The 19,492-nt window shown below is 36.1% G+C and overlaps 1 protein-coding gene and 1 long non-coding RNA gene across 4 annotated transcripts in view; both read left to right on the forward strand.

Annotated features, from left to right (window-relative positions):
- Positions 1–11,614, forward strand: part of LOC140930931 (uncharacterized) — a 26,751-nt gene extending 15,137 nt beyond the window's left edge. For 2 of the 3 annotated variants that reach the window (XR_012164906.1, XM_073380647.1), the window contains exon 4: positions 11,219–11,614. Coding sequence is in view for 1 of the 3 variants with exons in the window: in XM_073380647.1 (XP_073236748.1) it covers positions 11,219–11,346 (128 nt within the window). In the remaining 2 variants the exon portion in view is untranslated. Of the gene's footprint in view, positions 1–1,006; positions 1,574–11,218 lie in introns of those variants that run through there. The other variant, XR_012164907.1, reaches the window with a different exon arrangement.
- A 1,622-nt stretch (positions 11,615–13,236) lies between these two features.
- Positions 13,237–17,995, forward strand: LOC140929620 (uncharacterized). Its single transcript, XR_012164751.1, has 3 exons — positions 13,237–13,414; positions 14,486–14,543; positions 17,451–17,995. It is a non-coding gene; the product is annotated as an uncharacterized lncRNA (long non-coding RNA).
- Positions 17,996–19,492: the final 1,497 nt, after the last annotated feature.

Consider the following 19,492-nt stretch of genomic DNA (forward strand, 5'->3'; position numbering starts at 1 on the left):
GAAAACTTGATTTCACTATAGAACGATGCTTAGGAAGAAAAAACAAATTCAGCAAAATATGAAATTCCAAGAGTTATACTACTACATCAGAAATTTCTGCAATTTGATCGGCTTAGAGCAGTGGTATTTCAGCTTAATTTGAAATACCTACATGTGAAAATTACAAACCTTTTGTAGGTAGTAGCATAAACAAATAATACCATGATTTGTACGTGATATTTGGCATAAATACCACTTGTGATATTTCAAAATTGTCTCTAATTTCACTCGCCTAACGGCTCGTGAAATTACGTATAATGATTTCGAAATATCACTCGTGGTATTTATGCCAGATATCACTACAAATCATGCTATTACCTATACAAATAAACACTGTTAACGTTGAAAATTAAAATCGGCATCTGCCATTTGGTCATATCAAACCCTTTTTTCTCAAACTAGTCCCTTAAAAGCCTGGATGTCTTTGAAAGTTCTTACAACTTTCTTAAAACAATACTAAGTTATGTGTAATATAATAATTCAAACCTATTTTTCAGAAAAAAAATTGCAAATTTTGAAATACAGGGCTGTTATAACTCGGTTGCCATGGTAACGTGAAAGTTGACGTACGTTCCCGTTTGGTGGTCATAGCTTGAAGGGTTTGGATGGAAGGAATTCAACTTTTTAGCGGGGGGGGGGGGGGGGGGGGGTGAGGGGTGTATCAAAAGCCGCTTCGGCTAGGAGAGAGAACCTGGGAGAACAAGGTTGCGCTTCCGGTCTGAAGAGGGTTAACGGACAAACCGCAGTGTAAAGTGTTCCTTTTCTCGTGCCAGTCACAGTCTCCTTTTGTCCTCTCTTTTTATCTTTTTAAGTGATTACTATTATCATCAACACTGATACTCTAAACATTTGTTATTATGTCAACAGAGAAAAGAAAAATCTAATGGAGATCCACTTTCAACACTATTTTATCTGGGCGATTTTACAAAACTAATTTCGTCTTATGACATTTCTTATTACTTTTCAGAATCGCCTTCAACGACCCCGGAAAATCGCTGTTATTTCCCTGCTGCTTTCGCATTGGCGGAAAAGGCAACGAGACCAGGACTTTTTATGAAAAACGCAACGCATAATACTGGAATTTGGAGCATATAGATGTACACTATATCGTATAGACACCATATATAGACAACGACATCAGACGTGTTCTTTTCCTTCATTTCAATGGATGTTTTAAAGCTTTGAAAAATTATTAACGCTTATCAACTGGAAAAGATTAAAAGTTATGCGTTCAAAAGAATCAAAATTTGAAGTAATAAACAAATAACAAAAAATTCACTACAATAGCTGTTTGAGACGTGATACAGTGTAAACTACACACAAATAGAGCTGAATTTACTGGGAATTTACCAAGTTCTGGTGTTAAAGAAAAAGGTGTTAACTCTATTTCTACGGAATTCTTTACAGTTTTACTTTGTTTTTGATTCAATCATTTCCATTTTTTATTTCAGAGCTTTTAACTGATTTGAAATTTGAAATTTGTCGAAAATGTAATTTAAACCGAGGGAGAATAAAATTGAACCATGACGGGTGTGATATGTTTCACTGTTGAAGTTGCCCTGACATATTTTAAATTATCTGTTATCTCTGTCACGCCATCAAAAATAAAAAATACAAATCATTTAAGAGGGTCCGAAGGAGGGGGGGAGAGGGTTTTTCATGTCAGTTGTGGGTTAAATTTACATTAATTTGTCGGTTGTCGGGAAATCTAGGTTAAATATTATAAAACAAGTCAATTACTAAAATCCGTTATTTAATCCAGACAGTTTAAACTCTATACTAGCTAGGGTAACACTTCTTCATTTCTTGTAGATTTTAATCATTTTGATTATTAAACAGGAGCCTGACCCAACGACAATTTTCGGAAAATATCTGTTCGGAAGACGATTTGATATCTCGAATTTTCGGAACATTTGTTGTAAAATTTCCTGCTTGCCTGCCTCTCCTAGGATTTTCGAACATCTAAAAAATGATATTATTGGGCATTTTTAACGGATTTTTACCCTAAAAAGGTCACCTAGAATTTTCGGGAGCCCTTTTTCTGGCTGAAATTTTCGAAAGGGTAAGTTTTGATCCCTATAATTTTAGGATCACTATAGACTTTTTGCTAGGAAATCCGAACAGATGAAAAATTTTTAGGGGATAAAAATCTCCCTATATCTACCGTTTAAATACTAAAGTATGTTCAACAATGCTATGTTTAAGTGGTTTTGAACTATATTCTCTTTGGGTGCCCCTGATTAAACTCCAGGATGTTGGTGCATGCATCTTCCACACCATGCAGTGGTTCCAGAGCTATGAAGTCCCCCCCCCCCCTTGGGGCATTATTGTTCCTGAGAGCCCCCCCCCCCCCCCATCATTAACAATAACTTAACATTACTAGGCTCAGAAATCAGGTTTATCAAATGACCTAGTAGAAATAACAAGGGCACAAGAACAAGGCTATTATTTTACTTAAAAAGATTTTTTTTTAGCCTTGGCGAATCATGTGAGTCATTTGTAATATTTTTTTGCTCTCCTGTTGCAAAATGGCAGTGTATGTGTCGGAAAACGTTTAACGAAGGTGTTAACAAAGCTTTGAAAGATAGTTTGCCCTCTTTCTGATAACTTGGGGCCTATTCTTAATTGACTTAAACAAACCAAAGGCGTGAAGGTTGTAACTGAAAGTCCACGACACTCGTGCCGTTCATACCGGAATCAGCTGTAGTGCATGCGTGCTTCTTTTGGTCAGCTCAACGGAGATGCAGTGTGTCTTGTGAATAACCTTATCAAATGCTACTTTTGTATGCTCTTTGCCTTCTTCACTGACCTCATATAACACTATCTAGTCACACTGTGAATACTCGTTGACGCAAAGTAGTTTGAAAATCCCTTTGATTGAAAATGTCTTCATCGGACAAGGTAAAAAAATACTTCTGCTGTTTGTGTACTGTGTAGACCTTTTTAGCTTATATCAGGCCAGCTGTCAGGCCTAAGCTTGTATGTTTGTTTTGTTTTCCCAATTCAGACCACGTAATGCTCTCCAGCAGGGAAATCGCCCTTTGTCTTTTCATTAATTAAAGACGACAGTTTAAAGAAACAATTCTCTGGGGTACTATCACGTGGTCTGAAATGGGAAAACACAACATACAGCTAAAAACGACTGTTCTGTTAGTGTCTCACATATAACAGTTTAAGACCTGAACTAACTTGACAAAAATATTCATTGATTTTTGCTTGATTGATAATAAATAGCGACTGCCGATCTTTTTCATCATTATTATTTTCATGATTGCAACTTTTTAAACAATTAGTTTCGCTGTGCTTCAGAGGAAGAAGGGGAAAAATAAATGAATGATTGCTATCTCACAATATCATTATATAAATTAATTTTAATTATAATACAAAATCTTCCAGAATTGTTTGAGACAATTTCTTGTTTAAGAAAGGCTACTTAAAATATTTAGTCCATCAGCTAGGGGGGTTGTATGGCTCACTTAAAGGGAACAAACAAAACATGTATAATTTAAATCTTTGAGTAAAAAGCATCTCAAAAATGCATGATAGCAAGGATAGAACAGTAGCTTTCACTTTGTAAATCGAATTTTTAAATTTTCCACTTAAACCCTTATTTTGGTCGCCATCTTGGATTTCTAAACACACCTTTGATTCCCTCTTAATTTAAACACACAATTATTTTCATATGATTTGGACCACTAGTTATTTGAGATATTATTTTAGTATTGTTAAGGTTAGTCAAGATGTGATGACGTCATATATGACGTCACAGTGACCACCATTTTGCTTTTAAAATTAGTCTATTCAACTGATATCTCAATCATCTAAATAAGAAAATTGCCATTAACCCTAATTAAACATAGCAAGTTCTTCTTTTCCACATTACAAACCTGTATTGTGCTGCAATGGGCAAATTTGACTTTTATATGAGGAAAAAGGCCAATTCGAAACAAATTGGCAACTTTCTTTCAGGCCCTTTGGTGACGGCCGGCGATTAGCGAAAAACCCGCATTTTTTCACATATTCCTGTTGTTTGGATTGGTTTTCGGCTAATTAGCATGGCTAAAAGAATGGCTAGAAATGATTTTTGCATCAAAAAAGGCATATTTTCCGACTAATCGGACGTAATTAAACGGCTTTTTTTTTCATGCATGTGCACAAGCCAAAATTGTGACTTTATTTGCGAATCTATTTCGATCTCTCTCTCTATCGCTCTCTTTTTTTTTCTTTGCCTTTCTTGTTTATTAGCAGTTTGCCCTTGATCGTCTTTTTTTGCATGGAATTGTGGCTGGCGAACTTTTTAGGAAAGGGAAAAATTTATTCTTCAAAGAGTAGCAGATAAACAGCGACATTGGCAGTGGATTTTTCCTCAAAATGTTATCTTTTTTGTGAGTGTAACGTTGTTAGGATCAGTCAGAATATCCAAAACGAGATATCGCTGGAAACTTTTTGTGACTTTGTTGCTTACAAATTTATTAACTTAAACTGAAAGCTAAATGGGTTTAGGAAGAAAAGTATGCATGATCATGATCATTCCATATGGAGCTGGACTGCTTTCCAATTCCCTTTACTAAAGAAGGCAGAGATGATATCAAAGCCTGTGTTCGAGTTTACACCTGTAAGGGCTCCTCATGAAGCAGTGGTTAACATCGCCTGGGTCAAGTTGCATAGAATGTTCGCGCCTCTTCCCTTTTTCATGTAGCACCTTTTCAAAGTCAAGTTTTTGCTTTGAGCAAGTAGTAGGACAAAGACATCAGTCTGAGTGTCAGTGTATCAGAGTGCATCACACTGTCATTCCTACGCGCTTGCCGAGCATACAGAACAATAGGCGTACCAGCCTCTTCGTCACGGACCTGTACCTCAGGAACTGGGTCTCTGGTCACCATGTGTCTGCCTCTAGTCGCCCGACTGGTCTTCAGTTGTCACACGGGGAGTCCATGATCCAGTTGCCGAGTCTGCTTCTAAATGCTTCAGTTTTGCTCTCTCGGGCACAAGGAATTTGACGATTTTAGTTTATTTGTGTTGGGACTTAGCAGCTCGTTCTATGACTCCACAGAATAGTGCATCGCAGTAAATCCCTGTATTGTACACTGTCAATGGTAGACATTATTTTCAGTCTTTTGACATTTTTGATCAACACCTCGCGCTACACGTCAACCACTTCGACTACGCACCTGCTGCGCGAAGTTAGTTACTCTAAGCGACCACATGGAACATAGCTCAAGGGGAGATCTACAACTTCTGTAGCCTGCCGTTTCATCGAAACTGCCGGTTTTGTTCTCGGCTTGCCTAACTGTCCCAGAAGTGCCATCCAAGCACAAGAGGAAGTACTAGATCCTTGTTGCGAACCTTGTGCATAGCCTCACTTTGGCTTTCTTCAATGGATCAAAAGCGTGTGATTGGATGAGGAACGGCTCATTACAAAGTTTTTCGCTGGCTGCTTTCTCTTGCCCGTGGAGTGCAGTTAGTCATCACTTATCTCTGTGTAGACAAGCTTAGCGAGTTGCAAATCTCTCTTGTTGGTGAACTTAGTTCGACCATTACATTGATTTTGATGAGACGTGCGGGGAATTCGCATTCAGCTGAAACCTCTAAAACTGATTCCGGTCATGGACTCGTGACTGGATAAGGTTGTCCACTAAGAAATTACCGACCTTAAGTTTAGGTGGACGGCGACATAGAGGACGGTGACTTTGGCCGCGACAGGTTGGGGAGGGACGACGACGACTTGGCGAGAGAAACAAGCCTTAAGTTTCAGTAGAGATGACGGTCAGAGACTTTTCTTAACTTTATTGAAGGTTTGAGAATGAGTTCCCTGAAAGAGATCCGAGAGCTTTTGGTTGACTATAATTATGATGGTTTCATATCAGATGAGAAATTCGTTCTCTTGTTCGATGAAATCTAGTTGAGCGCTTTGTTGCTCGAAAGTGAATGTTCGTCGCTCCATTGAGCCTTTTTGCGATCTACGTATTGCCAGATTTTCGCACGCTTCACAGTTCTTACGGCTGGTAATCGAGCCCACACAGCTCTGGGCTTGAAGCGGTAGGGCTCACTTACAAGAAATTCTTTAGTAAGCTGAAAATCGTGATCTTCATTCCACTCCATCTTCATTAAAATGAGAACAAATTATTAAATAGCATTGATAAGTTGCGCGCAAAAATAAGTTCCTTCACCCTGCTTTATAAAGGGCTTTATTTTGTCGAAGAAATGTTACCCAATTAACATGTAATTTCATTTGGCCGACAATTTAAGCAGAAAAAATGAACTAAAAACTTCGTGAATGAAACAAAAGGGTTAAAATCGATGTTCAGATGGTGAGAGAACACTTAAAAGTGATTATTTTATCGCTGGGAACTCTAATCCTGCAGTTGTACCACTTGCTGCACAAGCTCATGTTATATTCAATCATAAAATAGTGTTTTTAAGTAAGTAATTGAAAAAGGTTTACCATTTGAAGTAAACTAGACACTCCAGAAACGGATTAAAGCGGTATTCTGTCAAAATAAAGATGTTTTGAAGACGAAAACACGAAGAAAAGACTCACGTTCTCGAGACACCGCCGCACTCAGCTTTCTCACCGTCGCGACGAGCAGACGACGAAGGTTGGACGGCTGAGATATATGCTGATTAGCCCCAAATCGGGCAGCTTTTATTTCCGGTTGCCGTCCTCCACCTTACCGTCCACCCTAACTTAAGGTCCGTATTGTTTTCAATAGGAGACTCTATTCAATACACTTGCAATGTAAACATATGATTTATTTACTTACTCTTTTCTAAAACAATTTTCTAAACCTTACATTTGTTCTAGTTATTAAACAAATAGCGAACTACCGGTCTTTATTGAGTGACCAATAAAGGGCAATGTTGATCCAATGTTGATTCATAGGCATAGGACATCAGGTAGTTATAATTTAAGCACTAGAATAAACGGAAGGCATGTTTTTAATTCAAATATGATTTTTAAGTTAAAAGAATATAAGCAACTTTTCAGCCTTCCCCAAAATTCAAGATGGCGTTCCAAAAGGAGCCTTATGAGGGGTAAATTTAAATTTCGATTTTCAAAGTGAAAGCTACCGTTTTATCCTTGTTATCATGCATTTTTGTGATGCTTAATAGTCAAAGATTAATATGTAACATGTTTCGGCTGTTCCCCTCGAGTGAGCCATAAACCCAAATTTTCGGCTTTCAGCTGATGGACTAATTTATCAATCATTGTTTGATAAGAGTTGGCAATAATCATCTCATAATTGAAATAATTGTACAATTAAAATCGCCCACAAAATATCGAAAATTCCTCCCGACTTTATCTGTAAAAACAACCGATTTTCAGCTTGTTTTTAATTTTGAGCAGTTACCATGATTTGGGGAGCATGGGATAATGGCTCATTATTTTACCTTGATGACTTAGCCAATCAGAGCACTAGAATTGCATTATCAAATGATTCAGTTTTTAATAAATAAATTTAGCCAGGGCTTAAAGCGAAGCCTCCTTTTGTATACTTATGGTAAACTCAATTAGTTTAAATATAACCTAGACCTTGAACAGCAAATAACTTATTTAACCATGCATTTCTCAGCCGTTCTCACTCAGGCTCCACTTACTCTCTGTCGTTCTAGGAGCGGCTAAAGTGCCTACTGTTGTCCAGGCCTTTTTAAATCCTTTTTTTAGAAACTAGATTTGTTTTTGCTTTTTTAAACGCAGATTTTTTTATTATTTTATTGATTGATTGATTGATTTCTTTAAGGGTGAAGTCTCAGGAAGCCATGACGGCTTATAGGCGAGACTTCCTCTTTACATTGGATTTAGTTATTATTATAGTTTTTAATTATACTTATATAAATAAAGAACAGCATATAATAAAGTAATTTACAAATGCCAGAAAATATGAAGAGAAAGTTAATTGTCTAATAATTAGTAATAACTTACAAACTTTTTATTGAGTATTCTGTAAATTAATTAAATGATAAACGTTTAAAGGTTCTTATGTTGTTTGATCTAATTATCGAGTGAGGTACCGAGTTCCACAGTTTCGGTCGTTTTTTCATGTTTGTTCTGCAGGCATGAGAACGATATGAATCGGCCTATCTAGTAGCATAACTATGCATTTGAGTTTCAGTTTGAAATAAGTTTTGAAATGAGACAGGTAACATTTCACGGCGGTACAGATACATGAAGGATCCAATTTGGAATGAAAGCAAACTATGAATGTCAAAAATGCCAAGTTTTTGGAAAAAGGGTTTGCTAGGAGCCCTGTTATCTGCGGCACAGATTGTTCGAACAGTTCTTTTTTGCAACAAGTAGATTCTATTAATGTTCCTGGGATATTTAGTACTGTATATTACGTTGCAATATATAAGATATGGATAGACTAATTAAGAATAATACAGCGAGAGAGGCGATTTTCTAGTTACATAAAACCTTGCTACATACAACAACATTCCTACTTCTTTTTTTTTTTTTTAATTTTCAGGTTGCACCTCAGTCAAAAATCACATATCACCCGGTGGTTGATCTTTCCGACAGAAAAGGTAACAGTCTTCAAACTATGAGATAGAATTAAGTACATTCACTGCATGCTTTATGATAAATACAACTATAATTATTGGACTTACTACCAAAATCTTGAAAAATTTCCCCATTAAATCGTATATAGAAGGTCAAAGAAGAAAGCTGATATTACAATTTCAATTGGCTTCTGACTGGACACTTTCGAATTAAATATAGTGTATAAATTACCCGAAGCAAGTCACAGTTTGATTCAATATATTAGTTATAAACGGGTTAGTGTAGTGTAATATCATCATTCTGACAAAAAAAAAAAACAAAGAGTAATACAATATTTGTTATCAAACAGGATTCTTATGAACTCTGCACGAATTTTAATTCGAAATATTTATGCTATGTGTCAAGAGAATGATCTAAGAGATCTCTCTCGTAGGCGTGACCTCAATTAGACGGCGAGCAGTATTCCTCTTTGTTCAGATTTAGTGACGGGAGTGCACGCGCGCGCGAGCGCCAGCCCGAGAAGATCTGTTCCTTATCGCGCCTGTAGTCACGCACGCGGTAATTTTCGTGTCTCGAATCAGCATTGCTCGACCGACTAAGGAAAAGAGAGACTCGTTGTCTAGTGCCCCATTTACACTAACTACAACGATAACGATAACGATTACGATAATGATAATGATAAAACAGAAACGGAAAACTGGAGTACAGGATTTGACATATCATGCAAATGAACTCAAACAAACTCTATAAATACCACATAATGTAAGCAGTGTTTACGAGGAAAACAGATTTAAACCGGGTTAAACTAAACAGCTTTCAATTAAAGAAAGTTAAGAAGCCTTAACTGTGATCTGTTCTGTTGTAAAGCACGCAGGAAACGGCTAGAGTACGAAAGAAGTGTAGAGGGAAACAGGAGATGCAGTCGAGTGTTTCTCCATACCTCTTGATTGCTCTAGCCACTTCGTAATTCACTTTTTAAATGAATTTTCTGGACAATAAAAAAAAGGTACCTGAAAAGCCTTCAGAAATTTGTTGCCTTGGTTGAATTTAAAAACAGGACATTTTGCACTCCGCCGTGAGGAAGAGAAACGTCGTTGAATTCCTCGAAAGACGATTTTGTAACTAAAAGCTTTCCTAGTCCACAAAAAGAAAGCTGAGCATTCATTTGAACTTTCTCTTCCCAGTTGTGTTTTTTTTTTAAAATATGTATTTTTAGCCCTGAAATGCAGGACTTTGATCTTGAAAACCAATAAATGGGGGGGAAGGGGGTGTGTGTGGGGGGGGGGGTGATTCTTAACTTTTGCACCGTGTTTTATAATCTGATAAAACATGGTTTTTCAACCAATCAGAGTGCGAGTTATATCTGAACTCTATTATAAACATGTTTAATGCCTCATTCACGTTTAATGAAACCAGGTTTTAAAAAAATCATGGAAAAACAGGCACCGAAAACTGGAACACATTCAACATGTTTTGTGGATCAGTTGCACTAAATTTGCAATCAACCTAAGTCAGTCAGACTGATCGAGTAAGCAGCTTTAGAGAACAATTTAAAACCATGTTTAAACAAGTTATAGCTTTGGTGTTGATGGGGCTTAAAGCTTTTCTCTGAATGGGGTATAAATTACGCTGATATATTAGGTAATAGGGATCGAGAATGGAACACTTTAATCATATCCCCTATGGGAGTTTTATAATTAACTATTGTGTCACTCAAAACAGTCGTCGATTACTTGACATTTACTTCCTACGTTAAAATCGAGTGAAGACGCTTTGTGTGTTTTAACCTACTCCCTCTCTTTTTTCTAACCTTTTTGAATTTTTGTGCGCTATTTTTAAGTTTTTAGTTGTTTTGGCGTATTATGCGCCCTTCCTCCTTACTGGGATAACCTTGATTATTTATTTTTAAGATACTGATGAAGTTGTAACAACCAAACTGAAACGGCTTCGGTCCTTGCTCAATATGTGCGGTTTATAATCATTCAGTTAGTAATGATATTAGTTTACATTTTGATGTGTGAATCGAGGCCTGTAAAGAAAAAAAATGATTAAATTAAATGAGAACCTAAAATATAATAATAATAATAATAATAATAATAATAATAATAATAATAATTTTTTAAATAATCCAAAATACATACTTTATCAAACTCTTCTCAAATTGAAAATTAAATACAAATTTCGTATAACTATAGTTAAAAAAGAACTTCTTGGTGGTCCAGTGGTTTTCTAACAGAGCAAACGTAAACGACTGTCTATAAACAAAAAAATGAAAATTTTTATGTACATCCCAATAATAAAGTATCCATAGCTGTTGAGTCTAGGGAAGTCCTGCTTGACCCTCGGTTGCCATGGTAACGTAAAAATTGATGTACACGTCACAATGACTTCGGGTAGGAGAGAAAACCTGGGAACGAGGTTGGGCTTCCCGTCTGAATAGGGTTAACGGACAAACGGCAGTTTAAACTGTTCCTTTTTTCGTGGCCAGTCACAGTCTCCTTTTTTCTCCTCTTTTTAAGTGATTACTATTATCATTAAGATTGATACTCTAAACAATTTTTATTATGTCAACAGAGAAAAGAAAAATCTAATGGAGATCCACTTTCAACACCCTATTTTATCTGGGCGATTTTACAAAACTAATTTCGTCTTATGACATTTGTTATTACTTTTCAGAATCGCCTTCAATGACCTCGGAAAATCGCTGTTATTTTCCTGCTGCTTTCGCATTGGTGGAAAAGGCAACGAAACCAGGACTTCTTATGAAAAACGCCACGCATAATACCGGACACTATGTCGTATAGACACCATATATAGACAACGATATCGGGCTTGTTCTTTTCCTTCGTTTTATTGGATGTTTTAAAGCTTTGAAAAATTATTAACGCTTGTCAACTGGAAAAGATTAAAAGTTATGCGTTCAAAAGAATCAAAATTTCAAGTAACAAACAAATAACAAAAATTTACTACAGTAGCTGTTTAAAACGTGATACGTGTAAATCATTCAAATGGCGCTGGATTTACTAGGTATTAAATATGTTCTGGTGTTAAAAATAAACGGCGTTATTTCTATTTCTACGGAATTCTTTACAGTTTTATTTTGTTTTTGTTATTGATTCAGTCATTTCCATTTTTTATTTCAGAGCTTTTAACTGATTTGAAATCTGTCGAAAATGTAATTAAAACCGAGGGAGAATAAAATGGAACCATGACAGGTGTAATATGTTTCACTGTTGAAGTTGCCCTGACATATTTTAAACTATCTGTTGTCTCTGTCACGCCATCAAAAATAAAAAATACAAACCATTTAAGAGGGTCTGAAGGAGGGGAAGGGGGAGGGGAAGAGGGTTTCCTTATGTCGGTTGTCGGTTAAAATTTCACTAATTTGACGGTTGTCGGGAAATCTAGGTTAAAGGTTATAAAACAAGTCAATTACTGATATCCGTTATTTAATCCAGACAGTTTAAACTCTACACTAGAGATTTGTAGATTTTAATTATTTTGATTATTAAACCGGGCACCCAACGTCAATTTTCAATTTGTTTTTTCTGTTCGGAAGACGATTTGAGATCTCGAATTTTCGGAACATTTGTTGTAAAATTTCTTTCTTGTCTGCCTCTCCTAGGATTTTCGAACATCTAAAAGAATGGTATTATTGTCTATTTTTAACGGATTTTTACCTTAAAAAGGTCACCTAGAATTTTCGGGAGCCCTTTTTCTGGCTGAAATTTTCGAAAAGGTTAGTTTAGATCCCTATCATTTTCAGATCACTAGACTTTCAGCCAGGAAATCCGAACAGATGAAAAATTTTTAGGGGATAAAAAATTAAGCAATAGATAACGTTTTCCGTGTTTGCATAGTCTGATATAAACACGAGAGGGGTTGGGAGAATTCGAGACAGTTATGCAAACCCGAGACGAAGTCGAGGGTTTGCATAACCGTCGAGAATTCTCCCAGCGCCTCGAGTGTTTATATCAGGCTATGCAAACACAGGAAAAAAGTTTTCTATTGCTTTTATAAAATAACTTTCCCTAGAAAAAAAACGCAAAACTCTTTGTATGGCACTGATTAAAAGAGAAATTCTTACCAGTCGCAAAATCTTGTCCACGAAGTCTTGCACGCGTAATGAGTTCTTGTTTTGCAAAAAGATGCTTTTCAAAATACGGAGTTTTCTCGCTTAAAATGTCAGCTCAAGCGAAGAAAAATTGACTCACCTTCTTTGTAACGATTTTCCATGTTTCAGCCGACGAAGGAATGGGTAAATAAAGTAAACTTGTCGAGTTTTGAACTCGAAAACGTTTTCAAATTTGGTGCTTGCGTGATTAGCGCGCGAAAAGCCAAACAACTTGACGCCACAACCATGTTTACATACTCTCATGCAAACACTGCTCTCGGCCAATCAGAGCGCACGTACTATCTTAGTTATTTTATAAATGCCTATATCTACCGTTTAGATACTAAAGTACGTTCAACAATGCTATGTTTAAGTGGTTTTGAGCTATATTCTCGTTGGGTGCCCCTGATTAAACTCCAGGATGTTGGTGCATGCATCTTCCACCGCCATTCAGTGGTTCCAGAGCTCTGAAGTCCCCCCCCCCCCCCCCCAGGGCATTATTGCCCCTGACATTCCCCCCTTGGGATAGTGGCTATATCTATGCATGTATGCATGAATACGCGTTGATTGGTCGGGAGCGATGGTCAATGAAAGTATACATGAAGATAACCTCGGCGATGATACACCTTTCATTAACAATAACTTAACATTGCTAGGCTCAGAAATCAGGTTTACCCAATGACCTAGTGGAAGTAAAAAGGGCACAAGAACAAGTCTATTATTTTACTTCAAAGATTTTTTTAGCCTTGGCAAGTCATGTGAGTCACTTGTATTATAATATTTTATTGCTCGCCTGTTTAAAAATGGCAGTGTGTGTGTCTGAAAACGTTTAACGAAGGTGTTAACAAAGCTTTCAAAGATAGTTTACCCTCTTTCTGATAACTTGGAGCCCATTCTTATTTGACTTAAACAAACCATTAGACAACCATCAGACAATGTTTGTTTTGTTTTCCCAATTCAGACCGCGTAATGCTCCCCAGCAGGGAAATTGCCCTTTGTCTTTTCATTAATTATGCATACATAGCCACATAGATGCACATGCATAAGACGATTTGTTATTATTTTATTTATTGATTTCTTTGAGGGGGAAGTCTCAAGAAGCCATGACGGCTTATAGACGAGACTTCCTCTTTACCTTAGACTTAGTTATTATTATAGTTTTTGACTAAATATATACTTACATAAATAAAGAACAGCAAATTATGAAGTAATTTAAAAATGCCAAAAATATGGAGAGAAAGTTAATTGTCTAATAATTAGAAACTTTTTATTGAGTATTCTGTAAATTATTCAAATGATAACCGTTTAAAGGTTCTTATGTTGTTTGATCTAATTATTAAGTGAGGTAACCAGTTCCACAATTTCGGTCCTTGGTATAGGATTGTAAATTTTTTGATGTTTCTTCTGTAGGCATGAGAACGGTATGAATCGGCCTATGTAGTAGAATAACTATGGATTTGACTTTCAGTTTGAAATTATAAATAAGTTTTGAAATGAGACAGGTAACATTTCATGGCGGTACAAATACATGAAGGATCCGATTTGGAATGAAAGCAAACTATAAATGTCAAAATGCTAAGTTTTTGAAAAAGGGGTTTGCTAGGAGCCCTGTAATCTGCAGCATAGATTGTTCGAACAGTTCTTTTTTGCAACAAGTAGATTCTATTTTGCTGTTCGTAGGATATTCAGAACTCCATATTACTTTGCAATATGTAAGATATGGATAGACTAATTAGAAATAATACAGCGAGAGAGGCGATTTTCTAGTTACATAAAACCTTGCTTTATACAACACAATTCCTACTTTGTTTTTTTATTTTAATTTTCAGGTTGCACCTCAGTCAGAAATCGCATATCACCCGGTGGTTGATCTTTCCGACAGAAAAGGTAACAGTCTTCAAACTATGAGATAGAATTGAGTGCATTCACTGCATGCTTTATGATAAATACAACTATATTGGACTTACTAGAAAAATCTTGAAACATTTCCCCCATTAATTTGCATATAGAAGGTCAAAGAAGAAAGCTGATATTACAATTTCAATTGGCTTCTGACTGGACACTTTCGAATTAAATATAGTGTATAAATTACCCGAAGCAAGTCACAGTTTGATTCAATATATTAGTTATAAACGGGTGAGTGTAGTGTAATATCATCATTCTGACAAAAAAGGAAAACGGAAAGTAATACAACATTTGTTATCAAACAGGATTCTTATGAACTCTGTACGAATTTCAATTCGAAATATTTATGCTATGTGTCAAGAGAGAATAATCTAAGAAATCTCTCTTGTAGGCGTGACCTCAATTAGGCATGGAGCAGTCTTTCTCTTTGTTCAGATTTAGTGACGGGAGTGCACGCGCGCGCGAGCGCCAGCCCGAGAAGATCTATTCCTTATCGCGCCTGTAGTCACGCACGCGGTAATTTTCGTGTCTCGAACCAGCATTGCTTAACCGACTAAGGAAAAGAGAGACTCGTTGTCTAGTGCCCCATTTACACTAACTACAACGATAACGATAACGATTACGATGATGATAATGATAAAACAGAAACGGAAAACTGGAGCACAGGATTTTACATATCATGCAAATGAACTCAAACACACTCTATAAATACCCCATAATGTAAGCAGTGTTTACGAGGAAAACAGATTTAAACCGGGTTTAACTAAACAGCTTTCAATTAAAGAAAATTAAGAAGCCTTGACTGTGCTCTGTTCTGTTATAAAGCACGCAGGAAACGGCTAGAGTACGAAAGAAGTGTAGAGGGAAGTGTAGAGTGTTTCTCCATACTTCTTGATTGCTCTAGCCACTTCGTAATTCACTTTTTAAATGAATTTTCTGGACTATAGAGTAAAAAAAATGTACCTGAAAAGTCTTCAAAAATTTGTTGCCTTGGTTGAATTTAAAAACAGGACATTTTGCACTCCGCCGTGAGGAAGAGAAACGTCGTTGAATTCCTCGAAAGACGATTTTGTAACCAAAAGCTTTCCTAGTCCACAAAAAGAAAGCTGAGCATTCATTTGAACTTTCTCTTCCCAGTTGTGTTTTTTATTAATATGTATTTTTAGCCCTGAAATGCGGGACTTTGATCTCGAAAACCAATAAATGGGGGGGAAGGGGGTGGGGGGGGGGGGGGTGATTCTTAACTTTTGCTAAAAATCTGATAAAACATGGTTTTTCATCCAATCAGAGTGTGCGTTATATCTGGACTCTATTATAAACATGTTTAATGCCTCATTCACGTTGAATGAAACCAGGTTTAAAAAAAAAAAAAAAATGGGGAAACAGGCACCGAAAACTGAAACACATTCAACATGTTTTGTGGATAAGTTGCACTAAATTTGCAATCAACCTAAGTCAGTCAGACTGATCGAGTAAGCAGCTTTAGAGAACAATTTAAAACCGTGTTTAAACAAGTTAAAGCTTTGGTCTGAATGGGGTATAAATTACGCTGATATATTAGGTAATAGGGATCGAGGATGGAACACTTTAATCATATCCCCTATGGGAGTTTTATAATTAACTATTGTGTCACTCAAAACAGTCATCGATTACTTGACATTTACTTCCCACATTAAAATCAAGTGAAGACGCTTTGTGTGTTTTAACCTACTCCCTCTCTTTTTTCTAACCTTTTTGAATTTTTGTGCGCTATTTTCAAGTTTTTAGTTGTTTTGGCGTATTATGCGCCCTCCTCGTTACTGGGATAACCTTGATTATTTATTTTTAAGATACTGATGAAGTTGTAACAACTAAACTGAAACGGCTTCGGTCCTTGCTCAATATGTGCGGTTTATAATCATTCAGTTAGTAATGATATTAGTTTACATTTTGATGTGTGAATCGAGGCCTATAAAGAAAAAGAATGATTAAATTAAATGAGAACCTAAAATATAATAATAATAATAATAATAATAATAATAATAATAATAATTTTTTAAATAATCCAAAATACATACTTTATTAAACTCTTCTCAAATTGAAAATTAAATACAAATTTAGTATAACTATAGTTAAAAAAGAACTTCTTGGTGGTCCGGTGGTTTTCTAACAGAGCAAACGTAAACTACTGTCTATAAACAAAAAAATGAAAATTTCTATGTATATCCCAATAATAAAGTATCTATAGCTGTTGAGTTTAGGGAAGTCCTGCTTGACCCTTCTCTATTTCTTGATCCCTGTCCTTAACATCTAAGTACCTCCTTCTGGGGGGTTCTGGAAGAAAAAATCTGCAAAATATGAAATTTCAAGAGAAATAAACACTGTTGAAAATTAAAATCGGCATCCGCCATTTGGTCATATAAAACCCTTTTTTTCTCAAACTAGTCCCTTAAAAGCCAGAATGTTTTTGAAAGTTATTACATTTTTCTTAAAAGAATACTAAGTTATGTGTAATATAATAAATCAAAGCTATTTTTCAAAAAAGTTGCTAATTTGAAGTACAGGGCTGTTATAACTGGGTTGCCATGGTAACGTAAAAATTGATGTACACGTCACAATGACTTCGGGTAGGAGAAAAAACCTGGGAACGAGGTTGGGCTTCCCGTCTGAATAGGGTTAACGGACAAACGGCAGTGTAAACTGTTCCTTTTTTCGTGGCCAGTCACAGTCTCCTTTTTTCTCCTCTTTTTAAGTGATTACTATTATCATTAACATTGATACTCTAAACAATTTTTATTATGTCAACAGAGAGAAGAAAAATCTAATGGAGATCCACTTTCAACCCTCTATTTTATCTGGGCGATTTTACAAAACTGATTTCGTCTTATGACATTTGTTATTACTTTTCAGAATCGCCTTCAATGACCTCGGAAAATCGCTGTTATTTTCCTGCTGCTTTCGCATTGGTGGAAAAGGCAACGAAACCAGGACTTCTTATGAAAAACGCCACGCATAATACCGGACACTATGTCGTATAGACACCATATATAAACAACGATATCGGGCTTGTTCTTTTCCTTCGTTTTATTGGATGTTTTAAAGCTTTGAAAAGTTATTAACGCTTATCAACTGGAAAAGATTAAAAGTTATGCGTTCAAAAGAATCAAAATTTCAAGTAACAAACGAATAACAAAAATTTACTACAGTAGCTGTTTAAAACTTGATACGTGTAAATCATTCAAATGGAGCTGGATTTACTAGGTATTAAATATGTTCTGGTGTTAAAAATAACAGGCGTTAACTCTATTTCTACGGAATTCTTTACAGTTTTATTTTGTTTTTGTTATTGATTCAGTCATTTCCATTTTTTATTTCAGAGCTTTTAACTGATTTGAAATCTGTCGAAAATGTAATTAAAACCGAGGGAGAATAAAATTGAACCATGACAGGTGTAATATGTTTCACTGTTGAAGTTGCCCTGGCATATTTTAAAATATCTGTTGTCTCTGTCACGCCATCAAAAATAGAAAATACAAACCATTTAAAAGGGTCTGAAGGAGGGGGAGGGGGAGGGAAAGAGGGTTTCCTTATGTCGGTTGTCGGTTAAAATTTCACTAATTTGACGGTTGTCGGGAAATGTAGGTTAAAGGTTATAAAACAAGTCAATTACTGATATCCGTTATTTAATCCAGACAGTTTAAACTCTATACTAGCTAGGGTAACATTTCTTCATTCGATTCCTTGTAGATTTTAATTTTTTTTTTTGATTATTAAACCGGGGCACCCAACGTCAAGTTTCAATTTTTTTTTTCTGTTCGGAAGACGATTTGAGATCTCGATATTTCGGAACATTTGTTGTAAAATTTCTTTCTTGCCTGCCTCTCCCAGGATTTTCGAACATCTAAAAAATGGTATTATTGCCCATTTTTAACGGATTTTTACCCTAAAAAGGTCACCTAGAATTTTCGGGAGCCCTTTTCGGATCACTAGACTTTCAGCCAGGAAATCCGAACAGATGAAAAATATTTAGGGGATAAAAATATGCCTATTTCTACCGTTTAGATACTAAAGTACGTTCAACTATAATAATTAATAATAATAATGTTTATTTCTTATATTGCGCAGTCTAGCATGCGATAAAGATATGATCGAGTGCGCATTACAACACTAAAATCTTAAAGTAATAAATGGCTAGTCCAAATAATGATAATAATAATAATAATTTACAATTTTCGGAAAACAATAAAAGTAAAATATGAGTTAATAAAAGAACTAATAAAAAGCTAATTTAAAAAGATGTGTCTTTAGCTATGTTTAAGTGGTTTTGAGCTATATTCTCGTTGGGTGCCCCTGATTAAACTCCAGGATGTTGGTGCATGCATCTTCCACCGCCATTCAGTGGTTCCAGAGCTCTGAATCCCCCCCCCCCCCCCCCCCAGGGCATTATTGCCCCTGAGATTCCCCCTTGGGTTAGTGGTTATATCTATGCATGAATACGCGTTGATTGGTCGGGAGCGATGGTCAATGAAAGTATACATGAAGATAACCTCGGCGATGATACACCTTTCATTAACAATAACGTAACATTGCTAGGTTCAGAAATCAGGTTTACGCAATGACCTAGTGGAAGTAAAAAGGGCACAAGAACAAGTCTATTATTTTACTTCAAAGATTTTTTTAGCCTTGGCAAGTCATGTGAGTCACTTGTAATATTTTTTTGCTCGCCAAACAAAGCTTTGAAAGATAGTTTACCCTCTTTCTGATAACTTGGTGCCCATTCTTATTTGACTTAAACAAACCATTAGCGTGAAGGTTGTAACTGAAAGTCCACAATACTCGTGCCATTCATACTCGAATCAGCTGCATGTAGTACATGCGCGTGCATCTTATGGTCAGCGGCAACGGAGATGCAGTGTGTCTTGTGAATAATCTTATCAAAGACTACTTTTATA

The sequence above is a fragment of the Porites lutea genome, chromosome 3 (assembly GCF_958299795.1).
Source record: "Porites lutea chromosome 3, jaPorLute2.1, whole genome shotgun sequence".
NCBI classification, from domain to species: domain Eukaryota; kingdom Metazoa; phylum Cnidaria; class Anthozoa; order Scleractinia; family Poritidae; genus Porites; species Porites lutea.